General features: G+C 41.8%; 2 protein-coding genes across 6 annotated transcripts; one reads left to right on the top strand and one right to left on the bottom strand.

Annotated features, from left to right (window-relative positions):
• Positions 1-259: 259 nt before the first annotated feature.
• LOC116389592 (indian hedgehog B protein-like) lies at positions 260-7,313 on the top strand. Its single transcript, XM_031858386.1, has 4 exons — positions 260-1,103; positions 2,466-2,623; positions 2,930-3,033; positions 4,956-7,313. The coding sequence occupies exons 1-4, from the start codon at positions 798-800 to the stop codon at positions 5,684-5,686; spliced, it is 1,299 nt and encodes a 432-aa protein (XP_031714246.1). The 5' UTR covers positions 260-797; the 3' UTR covers positions 5,687-7,313.
• A 515-nt stretch (positions 7,314-7,828) lies between these two features.
• Positions 7,829-23,337, bottom strand: bin1a (bridging integrator 1a). Of its 5 annotated transcripts, none has more exons than XM_031858382.1 (21): positions 23,249-23,337; positions 22,978-23,082; positions 21,927-22,007; positions 21,633-21,687; positions 21,392-21,486; positions 20,673-20,768; positions 20,331-20,441; positions 20,122-20,214; positions 19,707-19,792; positions 19,462-19,537; positions 18,927-18,991; positions 18,394-18,438; positions 17,390-17,465; positions 16,967-17,089; positions 16,589-16,672; positions 14,824-14,844; positions 12,193-12,627; positions 11,571-11,624; positions 11,007-11,081; positions 10,783-10,884; positions 7,829-10,681 (listed from the first exon to the last, which is right to left on the bottom strand). In XM_031858382.1, the coding sequence occupies exons 2-21, from the start codon at positions 23,062-23,064 to the stop codon at positions 10,580-10,582; spliced, it is 1,962 nt and encodes a 653-aa protein (XP_031714242.1). In that variant the 5' UTR covers positions 23,065-23,082; positions 23,249-23,337; the 3' UTR covers positions 7,829-10,579. The 5 variants fall into 5 exon arrangements, with proteins under 5 accessions (XP_031714242.1, XP_031714241.1, XP_031714243.1 ...); XM_031858381.1 differs by having other exon boundaries at positions 22,978-23,133; positions 23,249-23,324; XM_031858383.1 differs by lacking the exon at positions 18,394-18,438 and having other exon boundaries at positions 22,978-23,323.
• Between the last annotated feature and the right edge of the window lie 442 nt (positions 23,338-23,779).

The raw sequence follows: 23,779 nt of genomic DNA, 5'->3' as shown, positions 1-23,779 counted from the left end.
AAAAACAAAGAGCTTTCAAGGGCACAGACAGACAAAGACAACGACTGGAAATGAAGCGGCAGCAATAAAAGGGCAAAGCTTATGTTTGCTGCTCGCCTGCCTCCCGGCAAAATGTGGACAGGACTCTCCAGTGCGCCCTGTGCCCAGGAGGGGCGGGGTGGGTGGCAGAGCAGGGAGAGAGGGAGAGAGGGAGAGGGAGAGAGGAGAGAGGAGGGCAGGACTGGCAGGGTGCGGTCTGAAGTGGCAACAGATCGTTTTGGATCACTCAAATCCCTTCAATTCAACTGGAAAGCTGCAGCTTGTTGCACGCCGGCCGCATATGGAGAGGAGAAGCTTTCAATCCAGAGAGAGGGCACCAACCATACAGCGGGCGAACGTGGCCGATGTTGTGACAGTTTCCCAGAGCAAAAGAAAGAGAGGGAGAGAAACCACAACACTGCAACTTGGATATCAGTAACCGCTCTCCCTCTCTCTTTAACTCTCTCACCCACCAAATCGACTTTGAACCTGTTTGTTTAAATACACGGACTTTACAGCCTGCACACTTACTGTTGATTCTGCAAGGCGGAGGGAGCGACGTTTCTCAATTTGGGTCCATTTCTTCTTTTTTTGGAGCTGCTAAAAACTTGTTGGTGTCCTCATGGTGCCTGGAGCTGCCGCAGTGAGCTTCTTTTATCCGAATTTTTCGGACGTGATATCGCGACTGTCACGGACGATGGAGTCGGGAACTGAGCCGCAGAGGTACTGAAGACACCTCTGTCCCCCGGGAGAGTCCTCCCTCCCACCCCCCCGGGGCGATGCGGGTCTCCTTCCTCCTTCTCACCGCCTCTCTGTGCGCCATGGTCCTCCTCCTCGCACCTGCCTCGGAGGGCTGCGGGCCGGGGAGGGGGTACGGCAAGAGGCGGCTCCCGAAGAAGCTCATCCCGCTCGCTTACAAGCAATTCAGCCCCAACGTCGCCGAGAAGACCCTGGGGGCCAGCGGGAGACCCGAGGGCAAAATAACGCGCAACTCCGAGCGCTTTAAAGAACTGACACCGAATTACAACACAGATATCATCTTCAAAGATGAGGAGGACACGGGCGCCGACCGGCTCATGACCCAGGTAAGGAGCGGGGATGAATGGGGGTATGGATGCAAAACATCTTGCACAGATATGAGCAAATATGGACCATTGTTATTCGTGCTGCTGCTTGATACATTAGCTATGTTAATAAGACTGAATTTACAATATAGTGTTTGATTAATCTAGAGACTGCAGCAGACCCAACCCATGAATGACCTGAATAGCTTCAGACTAGATTAGCTACCCTGTTGCATCCAATTGTCTGCTGAGTGTTTGCTGTCTGTTGAATGTTTAAACCAAAATGATTGATTTCATTGACTCGACCCTTCGTTTCACCTCTGGATTTTGCTACTGCACATTCTTACCTGTGGGTTTCTCTTGAAGAATTGCCTTCACTTCCAAACTAAGCCTGGTTTAGTTTGGTTAATCTGAATGCTCGCTAATATATACAGTTTTCAGGCTCATAACCACTCATTTTAGCATTAAACCAACGGCTATGGATATACTAACCAATACAGTCCTCTTTGTCTCATATCAATTGTAATGTTTATTTGTCCCACAAAGGCACCTCTCACCTATATGTAATTGTAAAAACTAGAGCAGTGACTACTTTACGCACAGCCTGCCAAATCTCAGCTATTTTTGGAAATTCTGTGAAATTCAAAACAAATACCATCATCTAGCTGCAATTGATTAACTGACTAATTAATCAGTTCATGCAATGATGGATATTAATATTGACCGCATTGACAACTCACTGCTTCAAATTAGATTCATTACATTTGAGAAAATGGATCTCCAGATCTGCTGAGAGGCATCTTGACCTCAAGCATTTCATGCAAGTAACTGGAAAAACTGCGAAATCAGCCCAAGCAAGCACACCTGGATAGTTGTGTGTATTTTGACCTGACAAAATTCCCCTGACACAATTGTAGTATAGAGTCATTGTTCACATTTCTTTGTATATGTTTTGAGTGTGTGTTAGTGTAGAGGTATGCCCTCATCACTTCTGATGGGCATGTCGTTTGCCTTTTATTCACTCTCTTGCTCTCCTTCTCTGGGGTATACGTTCTTTCTCTCATTGTTCCACCTTCCCTGTCCCCGCCTTAACATGATGACACTGATGTCGCCGACTATCTGCTCCACCAGACACACACCCACAAACACACAGTCCACATTGTATATGATTCTTGTTTTCTCTGAACTTGGGTATCTGCAAACATGCCTCATATTCATCTCACCCAATTCTTCCCACAACGTCCCTCTTTTCTTCTCTTCATTTGGTCTTTCTCTACCTCCAGCTGCTCACTCAGCATTATTAGGACAACTATATTTTGCATTTGTAGTGTTTGTTTTTAACTCCTGCCTTTCCTTTCTCCTCCCTGTACCTCTCTCTCTTAGCGTTGCAAAGACAAGTTAAACTCTCTGGCCATCTCAGTGATGAACATGTGGCCGGGTGTCAAGCTGAGAGTGACCGAGGGCTGGGATGAGGATGGTCATCATTCGGAGGACTCGCTGCACTATGAAGGACGTGCTCTCGACATCACCTCCTCAGACAGGTGGGCATGCAATACAGCACATCATGTGGTGTAAATAGGACTTAAAGTTGGCTTATAGTCAGTAAAGACAATCCACAAGTCACTCACTCAGTCAGTTGACTTCTCAGTAATGCAATGAGTCAACCAATTGGTCCAATTCTTCCTGCAATTACAATATTTTAAGTCTATTACATTATACAAATAAATGTATGGATGTCAGTGGAATAATGTATGTCTTATGTGCATGTTTGGAAAAGTACGCATGTCAAGCTCTGATTGAATCACATGTGGAGTTGACAATATACATATATATCATTTTTTTTACAGGGACAGAAATAAGTACGCCATGTTGGCCCGGCTGGCCGTAGAAGCTGGATTCGACTGGGTCTACTATGAGTCCAAAGCCCACATTCATTGTAGCGTCAAGTCAGGTAAGAGATGCTATAAGCTACAGTGTGTGTGTGTGTGTGTGTGTGTGTGTGATTATCTGCATGTGTGTTTGTTTTGCGGCTAGCTGTCATTACCACTAATGAGGTTGATGCCTTTGTTGGTGATTCACTAATGGTTTACCTTGATGCAGCTATCATCAGTCTATGTGTGTGTTTGTGTGTATGGCCTATTGGGAGCCAATCAAAGCAGGTAGGTGCACCTGTGTTCTTTGCTGTGTTCAGTCTCCCTTCTTGATCACATCGGAAGTAACTGTTGTTTGTGGTCATAGAATATTTAGCCCTATGATGTGCAGATAGAGCCAGTGTTCCAATTAGTAAGTGGTGGGACAGTGCAATAGCTAATATTTAATTTGCAATGAATAACATATTCTGTACTTTATATTTAAAGTCCCATCTGGCTCTCCTTCCTGCATTCCTATGATAAACCGTTTAATTTTTTCCAGTTTTATTGCAAATCAGATACAGTCCTTACACAAACAATACTTGACCGCATTCCACCTCAAGCCATTCTAACTTTTGAGACATTTTAGAAACCCATTTACCCATGTCTGGTACCACCAGTTATTTGATGCCAAACTACATTCTAGCAGTCCATTGAGGTTAGTAAGCTGTGAGATGATTAACTCTCCCTTTGTTTTGCTGTTGCTTTTCCTTCAGTAGGTTTCTCTCAGATCTCTTATCTAAGTCTTATCACCTCCCGGTCACAGCCCTCCTTCTCTGCAGCCCTCTGGCTTACAGAAACACACACCTTGGACAAATATTTGGCTGCCTTAAGACTGCTTTAAGACAACCCTCCTACACACACACACACACACACACACATACACACACACATGCATTTATAGTGATGCATTTCCATTTCCTATTTGAATCTGATCTTTCCTTGTGTGGAACCATTGAGACTGGGCATGTGACTCAGTTTGAAACACAAACTCTGCTGTAATCCAAACAATATCTAGACCCAGGTCTGAGTGAGTCTGTGTACTTTCCCGTTTCTCTGACCCCCGGCCGTGCTCTGACTGTGGTGATACAATCAGCTGGTTATCCATTAGCTCTTGCTGACTACCTCTTCTTGCCACCTCGTCTCACTGCGTCTTAAAGGGCCACCTTATTCAGAAATACTCCCAACAAGCTCAAATGCAGGCCTACATTCTGTGGCATCTTGGACAGCCTAAATGGCAGAGAATATCCCGACAAAGCTGAGGCAGACATGCTTTTCGAATACTGTTGTATTGCTTGTGTCATACTGATGGGGGGGACTTCACAGTGACAACAAAAAAGCAAGAAGAGAGCTGCCCTTTGGTCAAATTTTAGATATTAAAACACCTTCCTTTGACCCCACTAAGTATTTTAGGAACCTCAGAGAAAACAGTACTCATTTTGGTAACTTTATAACGGATTTCAAGTCCCATTGACAGGCCTTAGTATTGCAGAATGCTTAGGGGGCCACACAAACCTGTCGAGTTTTTCAAAGAAATCACTAATATAGTTGAGAAAATCAAATGAATGGGGATTAGCAATCCTAATTTGCTGCTGAAAACATTTTCCTCTGAAGATGTGAATGAGTTCTAAGAATAAGGAGAGAGGCAGACAGAAAAGACAAAGTTTGAACATGAGTCACATTATATACATAAGTTAACAATCGCCCGCTGATCCACTGAGATAAAGATGTCCTTGAGTCAGTGTCAAAGTCTTGCCTGCTTTATAGATTACTCAATGACCTAGAACAATCTGAAGTCGCTGTTGCTCTACTCCTGAGAGAAGTTCAAACTGCATTCCTCTCTCTTTATGTCTGGACTCCTCGTCTTTGCATCACCACCAAAACAAACAATGCAATAAAAACGGATTAAAACTACATTTTGTTAAATAAAATAATCATATTTCTCTTCCTTTCATCTCTCCAGAACATTCGGTGGCAGCCAAAACCGGTGGCTGTTTCCCTGGCGATGCTCAGGTTATCCTCAAGGGCGGGGCTTCTAAACGGATGCGTGACCTTCACCCTGGCGACCATGTCTTGGCCTCCTCAACGACGGATGGTCACGGCCCCCTTATCTACAGCCCGGTCTCATCTTTTCTGGACTACCAGCCCAACGTCACAAAGATCTTCTACAACATTGGCACCAACACAGGACTTAATATTACTCTCACAGCCGCTCACCTGATCTTTGTCACAGACTGCACGGGTGGGCTGAGTGAGCCAAAGTGGAAAGAGACGGCTGACGATCCACATTTGGGCTCCAAAAGGTGGGAAGCAGGCCTGAGGACAGTTTTTGCCAGTGAGGTCCGGCCAGGACAGTGTGTGCTTACATCACAAGGGAAAGTGGGGTCACAGGCATCACTTTCAGTTGTGACCTTTGTAGAAGAACAGGGGAGCACTGGGTTGTATGCCCCACTAACTCAGCATGGGTCCATAGTGGTGAACGGTGTGCTGGCCTCCTGCTATGCTGCTGTGGACAATCACCATTTGGCCCACTGGGTCCTGGCCCCACTGAGGTTCTTCTACAGCCTTATGGGACCTTCAGAACCGCAGACCGACGGCCTGCACTGGTACCCTTGGCTTCTACAGAGGCTGGGGCAAATGCTGTTGGACACTGGACACTTCCACCCCTGGGGGACTGAGCAAGGACATAGATAGGAGCCACAGAGACATGTTTCACACTGACTTACCTGTATTCAGGAGAACCTAAGCACAGATTTAGGGACCACCAAAGACAATTGATTTTATAGTGAAAATTTGTTTTCACCCTACTTGGCTGTATTTTCTGTACTTCATCAAACTCTTTTTTGTAGCACATGGGACAAAGAGAAGCGACTGGGAAGATTAGTCTGCTGATTTCAATTTCATTCATTCCAGAAGATTTTAGAGGACTGGAAAGGTGATCAAAGACAGAATATCAAAAGTACAGACTTAAGTATCTCCCATGTTCAATTTCTATGTCAATATGTTCATGTTCCACTCAGAGCACCTCAGAGATCAAAAGCAGGGAATGCGATTCGAAACAATAGCTTTCATAAAATCATCGTCAAAGTAGGCAGTGAAGATAATCAAGTTGAATCATTCCTTTGTACTGTATTCACTGTAATGTGTGAACATTTGTGCAGCTTGACGTCACGCTGGGGCTTACTGATGTAGTTGGAGGAAATTTAAACATTTGAGGACACCTTTTGTGACACATTTTAGGAGCATCAGGCTCCAGAGAAAAGGTTAAGGTGAACAAATGAAGGAAACACTTTTGGAGGAAAGAACAAAAGAGAATAACATGAAGAAAACTGAACAATGTGTGATTTAAAGCTCTATGTACATAGGTATTTATACAGTTAGGGAATGTTAAACAAAGGAAAGGAAGACAACAAATTAACTTTACTGTCAGAATCATCACCGCAGTAAATCCATTGATGCTTTACTCTTTTTTTAATAGAGCCTGTTTTTTTTTAAATTTATTTACAGAATAATATTTAACTGGACGATGAGGGATGACGTTCTGTGTGTTAAATGAATGCAATGTTGCAATTTGCTAGTGTTGCAATATAGCTTCACATCTGGGGCTTTGTTGGATAACTATGACAGGGAATGATGATGGACACTGTGTGTATACTGAAGTACTGATAAGAGATCGGTGTATGGGGTTATAATGGCCACGCTGTCAATGTGGTTTTCCAAGTAAATCTCATGCTTTCAGTCATCTTGATTGTCTCAAGCTGATATATGGTTCATATATACGTCTTCGTGTTTTTTTTATCAGTCATTTTATTTAAAAGGTGTTTGTTTTGTGACATGTTTCTCATTGTTTCAGGTTTTCAATTTTCAGGTCAGTAGTATCTAGTAAAGGTATACACAACACTCAGGCTGTATTCAACTACTGTATTAAGCAACAGCTATGCATCATATTAAATAACTCTCTTTAATCTCGAATAGTAAGTTACTTGACAGCTCTCCTCTGTATGGTCTTTTTTTGTATTCAATCTTTCACCCAAGACATAAGACCTAGATTGGCAGGGGTACAGGAATTTTTGTTGTTCATATTGCCCAAAGTGTTCTTCCAGTCGTCACTTATTGAATATGAAGACTCAAACTTTGCTATCTAGGAACTCCAAGGCATTATTCTATATGCCTTCTAAAACATGTATCACATATGTATATTAAGCTATTGTTGGAGAGACTATTTAAAGATCTATTTTTAGAAATAATGTAAACTATTACTATTTTTCGGCAACTCTGAGCATACAATTTGTATTTGAAACATAAAGTTGTTGTTTTTAAACCCCAACTGCTCTGTGTTTTTTTGGTTGCAACGCATTTAGAACAGCTCCTTACTAATCACTGCTAGATGTGTACTCTATAGTAAAGTCCCTTTTTAGTTACACCTTGATCGTTCTGATAGAGAGGCCCTGGCTGTCTTTATTCAGAAACGCCATTGAGGGCTCGCAGCTGCTTTTCAAACAAGTGCTGATAATCATCTGTTACATGTTGACACATAAACAGCCATAATTGGGAGTGATCAGTGTAAATGGTGATGCATCTCAACAGCTGGAACAATGTGAATGGAGGATGAATAGCTGTGGTCAAAGGGTGGGCTGCTGGTTGGTTTCAGTACCAAGGACAGCAGCCCACAGCAACAGCTCCTCTCTCTCCTCCTTATGATGCCCGAATGCTTTCTTTCTTTTCCAGAATGGTGTTAGTCTTTGAAAACAGCACACCCTGATGGATGCTTCAGTATTTGCATCCAGAGAGCAAAATCTGCAGAACAGAATTCAGCACGTAGAAAAAGACACTTAATCAATAAGCAAAAGGAGATTCTACAGAATCTTTAATATTATTGGTCAGTTAGGTACAGGAAAAACCTTTTTGTTGTATCCCATAGCTCATTACAGGAGACATCATCATTCAAATAGACAAATACCCACAAAACCAGACTTCAGGTGAAACACTCGCCAAGTTACACATGTTTAAAAATAAGAATACAACAGTGATTGGTTTTCCAAAATGTGCAGGTGATGTTCTCACATGGGAGGCTTTTTATATAAATAAATCATGCACATCTCAAGTGGTTGAAATACTGAAAACCATTCTAAAAATGTCCACCTGAGTCTGGTGGTGTGCAGCTTTTCTCTATGTGTCCCGTCTCCATGTAATCATGTTTAGGCCTGTTGGGACCACGATACCCCGGCAACATTTTGAGGCAAGGCTGATGGAAAACCAGCAATCATAATCAGGACAGATTTGAGAGGGAATGGTGAAAAAACACATTTTATATATAACTGCCCACCATACCTCTTATTAAGATGAACAAATAAATAACAATAAATCAAAAAATCTTTCAGCTGCCTCAAAAGTGACCCAAGTATCATCGTCTTAAATTAAGGGTGTTCACACAACAGCACATGGGAAGTCAGCATGCTCACAGTAACTCACATACAGATATGAATGTCTTTATAGAATATGTATCTGTCATCACAGCTTGGCAAAATTACACGTATACACAACAAATGCACAATAACACCTGGAACCATAATACCAGCCAGTGGAAAAAGACCCAAATATGTTTGAGTTGTCTTTGTCCAGTCAGAAAAAAACTTCCTGTAAAACGAACGACCTCATCCCCAGGTAGGTGGTGGTGATATCGTCCAATAACAGTTGCCTATAGATAAAGAATGTATGTTTCCCAACAACCCGTAAACACGCACACATACAATCGCACACAACCATTTTCACACACTCTTATTACATGTTAATAACATCATGAGAAATGTCAATCTTCTGAGTCAGTGACTGAATGAATGTGAGATAGTTTGAATTACCTACAGTAAGCGGCTATGTTGAGAGCAGTGAACCTGACAGAAGTACAAAACACTCCATAACATCCTACAGGAAGTTGGCAATTATGTTGACATAGTTACATTAGGCTATATGTAATCATTGCTTGGCAGCATACAAAAATAAAAGAAGTTGCTCTGGTGCATATTCTGAATCATCTGCATTTGAGTTAAGTCGTCTCTATGCAAACGGAAGGAATTGTTTTCGGCACAATTTTCAAAAACGAATGAGGCTGGCTCAGTTATTATATATGTGATTAGCATTAAGGTGTAACCATATCTGCCTAACTATTATACTACCAGTAGCAGCGTCTCATTGTAGTATGCATATTTTGAATTCCTTGTGAAAAAAGAAAAGAAAAAAGAATCCCATGAAAAATATTTGTTTACATGCCCACTCCACACAACTTCACACAAATTTGAACAACAAGGAATAAAAAAAACCGGCTGTCGAAGAAGAAGACAGTCTAGTGTTTTTCTACTCTATAGGACTCTCATCAATATTTCTGTTTGGATTTTTAAAGCATTTCTATTTTGAATTCCTGCTGTCTTTAACTTGGTTGGTGTCAGATGACCAGTTAAATGCATTATGCATTTATTTGGATTTTTAACAAGAGGTTCATGCTATTATACCACTATTGAACCTAAACCAATACAACATCTAGAGGCCCATGTTTCAATGTTTCACAAGTAGGTAATAAAAGTAGAAATCAAAGATGGTCTGGATGAGTCCAACAGGCATAGGGTCAGTAATTCGAGTGATTGTGGATCGGTGACGAGCAAATACCGGCACCAAAACTGCTTGAGCTTTACTGACACACTCCAGCAAGCCACCCAGCCACCAAATAAGCAAACGGGCACAGGTGAGGAAACCTGCATGCCGTAGGAAAACAACGACACTTGATGGCTACACATGTGGCTAAAACAAAACTGTTGACAAAAATAGAGATTTGTTTCAAAAATCCACTTGAACATGAGAAGATGGCGATCTGCCTCAGCAACACAAGTGACTGGCTAACTTCAAGACCAGTTGTTGATGAGATTGCTCATTTTGTTTTGTTTACTTAAATTCCTCACTGTTTATGTGCTGTCTGGCTGATTAGGTGCTGATGTACCGCATGTGTTCAAAGGTCGCCTCTCAGTTTGACCGGGGGGAAGTTGCCAACTAGGAGTTGGTTTTACTTTTTCAGTGTGTTAGTCTACTTGGTGAATGTTTCTAAACATACCGAGGACTCTTTCCTGTCAGCCTGCCTTTACTAAATAGATGAACAAACAGATTTTCTTTGTAATGATGGTGAAATATGCCTTGGCAGAGTTTATGAGGAGACATGGCTAAGAATAAAACATTATAATGCAGGTGCAAATGTAGCCATTGCAGAGGCACCTGTTCCTGCATCTATCCTGTATGATCAGGATCCTCCTATCAATTCCTTCAGTATGGAGAAGCAGGACAACAAAGAGTGGGACCTGTGAAATGGCTACATCTGTAATTGTAAATGTTGCCAGAAATCCACAGAAATGCCAAGATCCACTTTTAGCACAGTGTAGCAGATCTTAGAAATGCATGATTTCAGCCAGGGCTGTGACAGCTCTGCTTCTATGGCCAAAGTCCTAGTAAAGATACAATATCAGGGCAAGAGAGGGAAGGAAGGATTGAGGCAAGAGGAAGAGATACATGAAGAAGGGAGCTGGAATGACGTCCTGTCCACCTCTTTCACAGCCTCTGTGTGAAGTTCTCTGGGAATACTCCTTTAGCGGCTTTTTCTTTATTCTGCAGCCAGTCATCCTGCCTCATTCCCATCAGCCAGCCATCATCCTAAAAACACAAGACATGCAAATAAAGACACTGTCACTGTGACACCACAGCACATAACTGTGTGTGAGTGTGTGTGTGTGTGTACGTGTGTCTGTGTGTACCTGTTCGTCAGGGTTGTCAAAGGTGATTACCAGCACCACATCACCAGTCTTCATCTCCAGTTCGTCTGTGTCGTTGGCAACATAATCATGCATCACCTGGAGCTGTAATCACATAAAAACGAACATGAATGATTTCCATATATATACAGTACAACATATATTTGGGTTATGAAGTAGATGTTCAGCACCATTGAGAATTTTTTTTATTCTGTATCCTGTTTTACCTTGAACAAGAAGCCAGGTGGCATTTCTTTGGGCTCTGATGCTACCTCTGTTGATTCTGTTGCTACTTCATGCGTCTGAAAATACAGAAGCTCCATTTAATAACATGAGGTGCTCGATGAATTTTTTTCAAATCTTTTAAAGAAACATTTATTTAGCCCTGAAAGTATTTTCTTAAGAACATGATTTAACAATAATCTGCCACCAGAATTTTCCATAAAAGAATATTTCATAACCAAAGAAAAGGAATACTTGGTTTTAGAAAATGCTTAAAGTTTTTTTTTTTTTACATATTATAGACAAAAGATTATGTGATAAGATGGATTCCTTCTAGAAAATGGGAAGACAAATGATGCCATATAGTCACCTAAAATATAATCATGACACATTTGGGCTTGTGTAAGCTCTTGATATAATACACATGTGTACTATTACAATATATAATATTACAATAGTATACATACTATAATTACAATAGTACATCATTATATTGATAACTCCAATTAAGCAATAAAAAGCACATCATAACAGTTATTGCATGTCATAGTAGTTCATCTTGCAGGTACCTCCTCTGTTGGTGCTTCTGCCTCTGGTGCTGCAGCAGCTGCTGCAGACTCACCCTGGGAGCAGAGAGACATAGAAGAATAACAGAGAAAGGTCAGAGAACGAGACAGATGAAAGATTGAAAAAAGGAGGGGGAAAGAATGGAAGAAAGAAGAGCAGACAGACAAGACAAAGACGGACAAGAAGACAAGCTGCACAGCCTACATAGCAAAGTCATGGCTAATTCAAGCAAGTATGTCGAATAGTTAGTAAGCATGGCCACTAATGCACAGTTCCCATATAGGTATAGCTTTTGCACAGCACACTATGTGCGTGTATTTCTGTTTAACAGTGACTGGTATTAGTCGTGTGTATTGAGAAGTAGATGGCTATACACTTTCCCTCAGCAATTCATTGCCAGCTTTCCCTTTGTGCCACAGCAATGCATCCATGCTGCTGGTCCGAATGCATCCTAAATCTTTCCATCTCAAGAGTTATCCGTTCCTCCAGCTTTCATTCACAATATATCTCCCTATCATCAGTTTCTTTCCAGTACCCCATGCTCAAATCTCCTCCTCAAAAATCGATGCATCCACCATTTTCGTCCAGATGCATCTCTCCATTTTTTTCTCTCTCCTCGGTTACCTGACCCTCTTCATCATCCAACGTAGCAGCAGCTGGTGTGGTGTCTTCCTCGGCGACTTCAGCTGGAGCTTCAGCTGCAGGTGTTTCATCCTCAGGGGCAGGCACCTCGGGGGCAGGCACCTCGGGGGCCGGCACCTCGGGGGCCGGCACCTCTGTGACCGGCTGGCCCCCATCATCGCCCCAGTCCTCCTGGGCTTCAGCCTCGGGATCGTAATTAACCTGCTGGACCTCATCATCCCCCCCTCCCTCCTGAGCCGGAGCCACAGGGTCATAGCGAACCGGTAGGGCTCCATCATCCCCCCAGCCTTCTGTGGCAGCTGCTATGGGGTCATAGCGGATAGGCTGTGAACCATCATCACCCCAGGCGTCTGCAGCAGCACTCATAGGGTCATAGTTCTGCTGGGTGTCCTCTTCCTGGGCACCACTGTCCTCATGCTGAGGGGCAAGGGGCACGTTTCAAGGAGTCAGAGGTAAAAGGAGATATTTTACCTTTTGGGTATTATAAGGGATTCATAAATCAAATGGTTAAGGAAATTTTAAGGGACACAAAGGAGAGGTATACGAGCTATTTAAGGCCAGATTCAAGGGCTCAGCATTACAATGGACAAAAGGGCATTTTGTCCAACGTATGAACAAAACAGTGCGCTATGGAAAACTCAAATATTTTTGAGGGACAAGGGATTAGGAAATTGCTGGAGATATTGAAGAGGCACTAGTTTGTGCATACGGGTTGTATTATGATAATGGCGGGTAAGGTATTCAAAAAGCAAGTGAGTTCAAGACCATACACGTGATTTTGTATGCTTTAGCCCGTTAACTGAAACATGTGTTTGCTATATCTTATGCTAATATTATTCTACCAAGAAACATTGTTTGATTAGGGGAAATTAAAGATTAAAAGTACAAATGTTTCCTCTTGCCCCAAGTGCTATTAATTCATCTAGGTTGCTTTGGTGTGAGTTGTACTACTAGGAAGTTTACAGTTTTGCAACAGAGGACACCAGGACAGTGAAAATGGTAAGCATTAAACCTGATAGTCATCTGTTAGCATTGTCAGTGTGAGCATGTTGGCATAGTGTTGGCATTTCACCCAAAGCACCACTGTAGCTATTTGAAAATGGTTGGCAGTACTTTTTAAATGCCTGATTAGTAAAAGGGCTAAAACCTGCAAAACCCTTTTGATGGGATTTGAACATGGATGAGGGTTTGGGGAGATGGCATCAATCACCATTTACATTAAGCGTATTTGTAGTATTTAAGGGAAAATGGAAGAGTTTAGCTAAATATGCATAGAAACGGGCCATGAAAGATGTCATGGACATCGGTTGGGATGGGAGGAGTTCAGCAGCAAGTCATCATCATCACCATCATCATCATCATCATCATCATCATAAGACCCAAGAAGATTGATGTAGAAGGTTGAACCTTTACAGAGAAGGTTTCAGATAAAACTAAAAGACACATGAAGAAAAGGAAGGGTGGCAGCAGAAGACGGAAATGCAAAGCTCAGCCTTTTCCCATCAGAAAATAGATGTCAGATCTTCTGCGTGTAGATTGCAAGCATATTTTTTTACTCCCACGGCTATGTTCAGATGGAGAAAGAGGAGGGAAGCTTTGTAAGAGCAGAAGGGTCGTTCCTTTCTGAGCTATCACTGTTTTGCCTCAAGCTCTAATACAGCAGAACTGTATGATTGTTGAGACACATCTCTCTTACAGTGATAGGGATGAACAAAAAGGTTATTGAATGGTCTGGATGCCAAGTTGCAAGCAAGGCTTTGTGAAGTTGCCCACTAGCTCTCATCAGTTAACCAGTCTCATTTCCATGAAACAATCCACTGAAAACATGAGCAACTTCACTCAACTTCCAGAACAAAACTGTTCCCTGTGTGTCACATGGAGCTAACATGTGAAGGTTACATGTTCTGTCAGTGCAACATGTGCACATACAGGGATAGGAGGAAAACAGAAGGAAAGGCGGTTGATTCAGTTTCAAATGTTAAATTTTTTATTTCCATTTACCATTAAATTCATGCTAAAAAAAAGTTTGTAAGTTTGTTATCTTTTATGGATGTCAGTGATACAGTACAATCAATCCTATGTGTTTTGGGTCTACTGAGGCCTACGCTGTTTATCATCAATATACTGTGCACCTGTACGGTAGAACAGAGAGATGCCTCTTAAAAGAGAGGGCTGCATATCATACACCATTTATATTTATTCAATATACTATAACAGTGTAAAATGCCAATTTGAAACTGAATTGACCCACGCTCATTCCCAAGTTCTATTTGTGCTGTATAACAATCTCTTCAGTGTTTAGTGTTACCACATCAAGCACTGCAGACACAAAGACAACGCACAAACAGATTTGAGATGGACAAATGAAAGAGATCCATTTATGGAAAAGCTTGTTAATATGCAGCAATGGCCGTTATAGAAGTCCCTATACCCAGCATGTCCTGGGTGGGGCTTGTGTAACGGCTATTTAAGTAGTAAAAGTAAGCAACAACAAATTAAATGATGGTTTTTATGAACATAAATAAGAATATTCTGATGCGGATGATGATCATAATGCTAATTCAATATTTTTACACATTAACTAACGTATTACGGTGAGGATGATATGCTTACCCATGAGTCCCAGTTTGCAGGCTGTAAAAATAAGAGTCAACAGAATGAGGAGACAGAACTAAACTCCTTACGAAGCTCTTGTTTTCACTCATTGCATTCAATAAGAACTTTCCAGTGCAGGTCCCATGCTCTAACCCTACAAGCTCATAGCAGGAGATCTCCAGCAGAAGAAGAGTACAGGCGACAAGTCTGAAGTACTAAATGATGTAAGTCTGAAGAGGTGACCACTCTCATATGTTCTTTGCACAGAGTGAGTGGAATATAGGAGAAAGGTGCACAGCAAAACACAAATAAGGATTCATTTAATCTTGCAATTAGCCTCAAGTGATTTCAATATTTTCATTCAGAATCCATGCAATCCCCCCTAACCATGTCAAATGTCACTTTCACCAGAGTATCTTGACACAAATGACGACGCAACAATCCTGTCAATGAGGCAAGTGATAACTGTCGGCAGATACATCAAAACAAAGAAAAGGTGATTTTCATTTGATTTTTTTAAATGTTCAATGCATCTGTACTAAAGAAGACGCCCCAGAGCCCCTGATAACATAAGATAGAATATGTGACAAGGCTGCAGTGAAATATCAACATTTTAGTGGGTACTAAGGAAGGTTACGATATTGTATTATAAGCACAGGCGGAGCCCTCTACTGGACTCTATGGGTAACAGTAAATTATGCAGCACAGACTGCTGTCTGCCATCCAACACCCTCTTTGGTGAGCAGGATAGGAGTGACAGGGGCCTTTGGTAGAGGGCTCTGCCTATGCTTTTAGAAATAGGATTACAAAATCGTAACCTTCGTTCTAACTCGCACTGGCTCCAACTTCTACTGGACTCTATGGGTACAGTGGGTGGAGCCCGGTGAATACACGCCCTGCAGTGACATAACATCGCCCCAACCACACGGACTGTGTTTCACTCTCTTTTTCATCTCATGACAGTAATGACAGTTTTTATGTAATTCTCAAGCTCTATGATCATGAACACATGAAAGGTCAGTTTATGACCTGAACTTCATTAAGGAGTTTTGAAGAGCAGAGTTTTGGGATTTAAATATCACTAGGCCTCCAGATCGCCTCTAAGAACACGTAAAGCATGATAGAATATGTTTAAGAGTATGTTTTCTGTTAGTCTTGTAATGCTGTATATTGTCTGGTAACTGGTAATGACTTACAGAGTAAAAAATCAGATCTAAACTATGTCATCTTTTCTCACATTTTCTATGAGGATTGAGGTTACCCAACATGCTCAGATAAAGTAAGTACAACCCTATGACATACGAGTATCTTAAACTACGTTCTGCTGCACAGTTCTGAAGAGAAAGAAGTAGAAGCAGAGCAGGGCGTTAGTCTTCACTCCATGCCATGAGTGATCTGTGGATAGTGCTGAAGCAGGAAGTAGTGGTCACTAAAAGCAGGTTTCTACAGATCATCATGCCAATCATCCACCTCTTGTTTAGGTAAATTGGAAAGAAGCACAGCGGGTAACACCTCAAACCATGCCAAGCTTATCAAGCTATTTCATTTTGTATCCAGACTCATCAAGCTTGTTTTTATATATTTAGTCAAACCACTGCACCGGCAACTGGAAATGATCTTGTTCCCCAGTATTACAAATTGATGGCATAGTTCTCTTGAACTTAAATATCATGAAAATAATTTAAAGCTTTTCTGAATAAAATCTAAAATAACTTGTGAAGCTTGACATTTCTTGCAGTAGAGGGTGTCTATGGTCTATATGTTCATGCCATGAATCATCCACCTGTGTGACCGTGGAGGCTTTGGTTGCTGCACTGAAAGAGTCCAGGTCCATGTCCAACAAGCTGCTCACTGCAGGACTGTCAAACTGATAACAACAGGAATAGGAGGGCTCATTGACTAACTGGGCACAATAGAGGGTCAAGGAACAGAACAGAATAGAACAGAATAGAATAGAACAGAATAGAATAGAATGGAACAGAATAGAACAGAATGGAACAGAATAGAATAGAATGGAATAGAATAGAACAGAATAGAACAGAATAGGAGAAGTAGGAAGAGGGGCAGGCCAGACGGAGGAATACTTAAAGGCTCTGACCAGTGCAGGAAAGTGGGAAGTTAAAGGGCTGTGGCTGTTTGTGGACAGCAGCTGTTGACTAACCTCTGAAGGGGAGGTGACGTTGATATCAGGAGTAGCTGCAGCATCAAACAGGCTGATGATGTTCTCAGTTTTCATCTCCTTACATGGGGTCACCTTCATTGGAGGAGGCATTGCAGGCCTTAGCTAGAACAGCGAAAGAATCATGGTGACTAAGTTGTGCCTCAATACAAGTGAATATAAATTCAAGGCTCGAAGTAATATAAGAATTAAACCTTCAGTCTGCATTTTAAAAAACTGACTACAAATGTATTTATTCCAAAGTTAAAAGATGACGAACTCAAACTCAGATGACAAAATAGACATTTTGGCATGTCATTGCAGGATGAGCCCAGCTGTAACTGACTACGTGATGGCTAGCCAGCATTATTGTCATAATGCAGATGATACTCTAAACACAGAGACAGCCTGAGAGAGTGTGTTTACCTTGGATGGAGATTTGGGGATTGGCGGTGGTCCTCCTGGCCTCAGAGTGTGGTTAGATGCTTCTTTTACACTCACACTGAGTGAATGAGAGAAAGACAGATGGAGGGCAAAACAGAGATACAGACGGATTACAGAGACAGTAACAAGGATGGCAAACAATGTGAGAGAAAGGTCAAAGCTAAAAAGTGCAGCTAAAAGCTAACACAACTTGAGAAGCCATGCTCTACAAGAGTCCAAGAGCTGTCATGCAAGAAAAGAAAGTCTTCCGTCCCTCCATTCCTCTCCTTTTCGTCCCTTTTATCCCATGCAAGCAGGCTTTGTCTGTGCCTGCAGTAAATCCTCACAAGCGAGCAGAGGCAGAAGCATTCGCTTTAATAGAGACGATTTTCTAAAGCTGACAAAAACGGCCCTAAACCTGCAGATATTTTGAGGGTTGGAAAACCTAAAATGTATTGCTGGACCAGGACATTTTGTAAATTGGTGGTGTGAGTGGAAGAAAGAGGTCATTCTTTGAAAGCTCAAGCACCACATCACCAAGACTGAAAGTGAGTATAAGCCTCAATAGCTTGAGGCTTATAGTGTGTCAGCAAGTTTTTGTTAATATACTGTATAATTTGTTCAGGAATATGCACCACTAAAGCAATCAACTAAGGTCGAAAATCGGTATAGATTACACACAGAAGGGGAATTAATGGGGAGTTAATCCATGTACATTATCCCACTATGTACGTCACGCTTTGGGTTGCATTGTCATGCAACAGTCTTGCCTGGTGGAGCGTTAAACATGCAGTTTTGCTCAACTCTCTTAATATATCTGCAGCTCTGGGGGCAAAGCTCTCGTTTTCGGTGTGTCTGTGACTTCACTTGCACAACCAAGCACTAGTTCTTCCTTAAATCTCCCGAGCCTGCAGACTGACTGACAGACAGACAGCTGGACAGACAGGTCAGTTGGACAGACAGACAAGAGTTGTGTCACCATTGTTACCACAGTTGCTGCCGGTTACCTCCTATTTGTTCCTGACGATGAGGCGCCGCGGGTAACTGTTGTTCTGAAAGGGGGGTTCAGGGTTGGCTCCAGGTTAATGCATGCCATTGTGTTTGTCTGTTCCTGTAGCTTAACATTTTTGATACGTAGTGTTTTAATCAAGGAGTATCATATTGTTGTGTTTTGATTTCCTCTTGGCTTGCAGCAAATTTACTGCCATTTCAACTTCTGATGCAGCATACTACATTCATCAAGCACAATGAATCATGAGCACTTAAGTGGCTCAAACATTTACAAAAGGCGCCATGGATATACAACATAGAAAGTATTTTCTCTTTGCTGGTTAAAATGACCAATAACAGTAATTGATGTAGGAGGCATTTTGAAATAATTCCCGGGATTTCAAAGATGTTTTTCAGGGAGACCAGGATTTTTTAGATCAAGGTTAACAAGATATCCCAGTTCTTTTGAGTAGTGTATAGCATTGGTGTTCATCTATATCTTTACCTTTTAACATCTTTGATGATACTAATAATATGTATGGACACTAACCTGCTTGTTTGCTGCGTGTCTCCACTCTCCAGTTTCTCCAAGATGTCATACAAATCCTGATCCAACTGCAGAGAGGGAAAGAAAGGGTGTTGGATATTGTACCTAAAATTAATTGCATTACATCATCATCATCCTACATTGTTCTGGCACAATAGATGCACATTCTATGACAAAAATCATTACATTGTGTTTGGTGTTCCTCTTGCTCTGTAATATCATCAAAGTACTGGCGAGTGTGTCCGTCCTCTATGGCTCGTTTGCATCATCACGTCCAAATTCAGATTGACAGTATTTAAATATCTATAGCTAAGGCAGTACTACAGAGGATAATCTCTCTGCAGTCAGTTAATAAATAAACTACAACTGACATCGCGTGGCAGCAAAATGTTGTTTTTTTTAGATTCGGTTATTGATGAGGTTAAAACCGGCATTGTCGACATTTTCCATCAACCGTTACCTGACACCCAGTGTCGATTTGTTTTGTCTGCCCTTTATCTAAATTCAGCATTGATGGAGGTCTATACACGAGACTCACCCGGCCAATTTCCTTGTGAAACTTCTCCTCAAAACCAGCCAAACTCTGGAAGGTGCTGACATAAAACCCAACACGACTAGAAAGGGCAGAGAAGAGAAAGAGAGACAGTATTGACAGCATTACCGGCTTGACTTAATATAACGTCCTGTGATGGCACGCAATGAAGCACAGACGTAAGTGAAACGTAATTACAGCGTACACCAACAGGAAATGATTTCCACAGACACTCACAAACACGTACACACCTGTTCCAGAGTGAAGGTAATTCCTCTTGCAAGTCAATATTAATCTCCTCAAACACCTTCTGGGCTCTGTCCAGCTCGTCCTCAGCCTGAAACACACACACACACACACACACACACACACACACACAATGTGTTGGCAAAAGGAATTGGGGCATGTCTGTGAGTCTGCGTGCGTTGTTGACAAATAGCATGCTGTGTGTAGCAGTGCTAACATCCTCTAACACTTATGATTGTGCTTCAAAATGGTTTGTCTGCAGTTGTTCTGTTGTTGCCATTTTGCATTTTGCATTCGTTAGACGTTCGACAGCGGCAAGTGACAGTGAACATGGGCTGAAAAAGAGAGCGATGAAATGCTCCTTATCATTGTTCCATAGTCAACAGACCTTACAGGAAATGCAGAAAGATTACTGTGTACCTGGTTTCTGGACAGACTGCTCTGGGCAACATTGTGTGCGGACAAGATACCCTGAGCCCAGCCTGGAGTGGCCCTCTCCAACAAAGAGGAGGGCTGGAGGAGAGAGAGTGAGAATACGACAAATAAAACACATTATTTATGGATACGTAAATGACGCCATAATCAGAGTGGCACTGCTGTTGTGTCAAAATATTTTGAATTTGTTTCACCTTGGTAATTTTAATGCCCCCGTCCTTTTTCTTGGTCTTGTGTGTGGTGGCATAGTTGTGCCTGGCACTGTCGTAATCGACCAGCTTCCTGTCCCTCTTAGCTATACGTGACTGGAAAAGAAGAGGACAACGAGTATTTGTAATATTCAGTGTCTCCACCTGCAGGGTTGACCTCAGCTTTCATCTTCTAAACATAAAATTGCTTTTCGGTAGTGTGATTATTGAAACTTAAGTAAGATCACAGTAAGATGTGGAGGAAAGCCTGGCTGCCACTGCATGAACACTAAACAATAATCATTTTTGGTCATGGTTGCTACTGGCTTCTATAACCACACGGCTTACCTTGATATCAGGGAACTGGCCCAGGTAAGTATCCATGGAGATGAGAGCATTATCGACCAACTTTTGGTGGTAGTCAGTCCACAGCACATCACAGTCCTACGGCATGGATGAACATAACAGTACCACGCATAATCACAATTACAGATTTGATATTACAAATTGCCTGTGATGCTTGTTTCATTGCAACCTATGCTGCTTCCCAGACGCATTTCTGCACCACCTCTGAGTTAATTCCTGTAGCTCCGCAGCTATGTCTTCGCTCATGATCTTGAATCTAAATTAAGAATAAACTAAAACCCTTTTAACTGATTGCCATATTTGTTTTGCAGCTAGCTTGTAGTAGTTTTGTCACATAAGAACCATTAAACCAAAATGCTCTTCAAGAGTAATAAACTTAATGCAGTCGGAGGAAATTCCAAAGAGCTAATCAACATCTCACAAGGAATGTTAATGTATAATTTGGATGATTCTGCCAAGAGGACACAGCTTTGCAGACCCTATGAAAAATAGCTGCTGTGATGCATAAGCTAATCAGGAGCCAAGCACACACACACACACACACACACACACACACACACGCACACTCAACTAATCAACTAATATACAAACTATAAAATGAAGTGGTTCTGACCTCTATATGGAAACCAGTCTGTCCGAAAACTCCCACACATGCAGGCAATCTCTGCATTTAAAACTCATTCATGAAAAGGGTTTCTGACCTCCACAATGGAATCCACTTCGTCCTTGCCGTACCACTCCGGTTCATACATGTCATTCAAACATGCCTGCACGTTGTTGGAGGACTCGTGCATGGCTGAGGACAAACACATATTCCACATTAGTGGAACATCACCGGATACTTACAGGTTATGGTGTGTATTTACATATCCACAACTGTGTGTTTACATGTACAACTTTGTAGGTGCAAAGTGTGAATCTGTAAAGGCGTATGTGTGTCACCTTTCACTGCCTCCAGGTATGCCCTAAGGTCCCTTTGCAGTTTGCTGCCTTCAGTCTGGGGGGTGAAACACAAAACATGGGGCTTAGAACCCAAAACTAACCAGCGTGAGGAGAAACGTTCACAGCCTGTTTAGCCAGAACATATTTACCAGATGTGACTAAAAAAGTCTGGCAAGCTGTGTCTTTTTTTAAGTATGCGTTAAGTATGTGTCACTATAGCATTATTGATTTCTGGGCAAATTAGAAATATGACTCTGCCATACAGCATAGTGCCAATCATTGGACTGTACTCACATATTGTTTGTTGAAGTTGATCACTTCCTCCTCAAAAGCAACATCTTTGGTCTCATCGGCTTTGCCAAGCTTCTGAAGAACCTGTCAGTTAATAAACACATCATAACATGACTGACGATACCAAAGGTTAGGGTAGCAATTGATTTTGTTCAGTTATAGGACAGAGGACGGGACCTGTTCCCAAAAAGACACGTCACCTGTTTTAATGTCTGGATCTCTTTTAGATCAAATATGATTTCTCTGCATTCATGGTTAAAATGAATTGGTTGCAAAAGCAATATATGACACAGTGTATACAGGCATTGTTTAAAAAGAGCAATCGGAACGCACTGTAAACAAATACTGTTTAATCTAATGATAAGTAAATAAATATCAGAGATAAGTCACATTGGCTGAATAAAATGCATATATGGATTGTATACATTATTTCCGTATAAAGTCATATAGGCTGACATGTTGTCAATACAGTAACATCCACACATATTTAAAGCAAACTGGATTTACAGGTGCACCATTATCTGTTTTCTCTCTGCCACTCTTCTGTTTATGATGCATTATGATAGACAAATAGCGCCCCCTGCCATGTATTCCGAGCACAACGCGCAGGTTCCATGAACGCAGACTAGGCCTAGACCTATATCTATTTCAGCATGGGCAATAATTATCATCATAGTGCTGGCAAAATGTAAGAGAGTTTCAGCAGTTACCATTTAAGTGACAAACACTCACATTGAAACATTGAAATAGCCAGATTTTAATTCAGAATGCCAGAAACACATCAGTCATCGGATAAATTATGAGTAGGCTTAGATCTTAGCGCAATATGCACGTGCCCGCTGAATGACATTGACCACGGTAACGATGTGTTTGGAGTGGACATCCCCATCCCCAAATAGGCCGTCAGCATCCCTGCACTTATTATGATGATGTCGTGATGCGACACTTCGCCTTGGTGGAGGATGGAGGTGGCACTGCTGCTTCATGACTTGTAGGCCCGGGTGATAATTCCCCACACCGTTCCCCATAAACCCGTTTGGCGAGCAGCTCTTACCTTTTCTTGGGCTCTCGTCAGTTTTTTCTGAACGTTGCTGGCCACTTTCCCTGCGGTCAGCCCCTTCCCCAAATTCAACTCAGCCATCTTGTAGCGTAGATCAGTCTTTGGATGCGGGAAGGAAGGAAATAAGAGCAATAACGATCGGATGGACCGCTACGGCGACCGTTGAGGCAAATGCATCAATGTCCAGTGCAGAAATAATGGCAATAAATGTAATTATGTGACGTTGTGATGTATCTTTAGGAGGATGTGTATGCAGAAAGCTAACCTGTATTCTCAAATGTTGAGCAGCCGAGTGCGCGTCCGTGACAGAGGAGGATGCTGTCAGCTAGAGAGGCTCTTAAAGGCACAGATGCTGCTGCGCGTCCACACAGGACTCTGTACAGTATACGAGACAACGAGTGGTAAAGCTACACGTACATTATCAACACGATGTGCTGTTTTAGAATAAAATGCTGCACTTACTATCGTAAAACAATGCTCTTTCTTTATCTTTGCCATCTACATTTTTTTAGCCTAAAATTATCGTCAGACCTTATAATTATGACGCCTTAATAAAATCATCAATGTAAAATAATTTTGTGAAGCAAAAAAATCAACCGAACATTCACAGTTAGGCCTCAATCCAAGCATGCGTGTATTAACGCTTCAAAAACCCATCTGTCTCAGTCTGATATTATTATAATATTATAGATCACTGAAGTGCAGCTCAGCAGACAAGTGACTCAATGAATGATTTATTTCTAGACACTATGAAGGCATTGCGTTTTAAAGATGAAATGCTTTCATATGTTTTCTG

The sequence above is a fragment of the Anarrhichthys ocellatus genome, unplaced genomic scaffold (assembly GCF_004355925.1).
Source record: "Anarrhichthys ocellatus isolate YVR2014 unplaced genomic scaffold, GSC_Weel_1.0 scaffold20, whole genome shotgun sequence".
Lineage (NCBI taxonomy): Eukaryota > Metazoa > Chordata > Actinopteri > Perciformes > Anarhichadidae > Anarrhichthys > Anarrhichthys ocellatus.
Note: the sequence above shows the minus strand (reverse complement) of the source record. Positions and strands in the feature narration are given on the sequence as shown.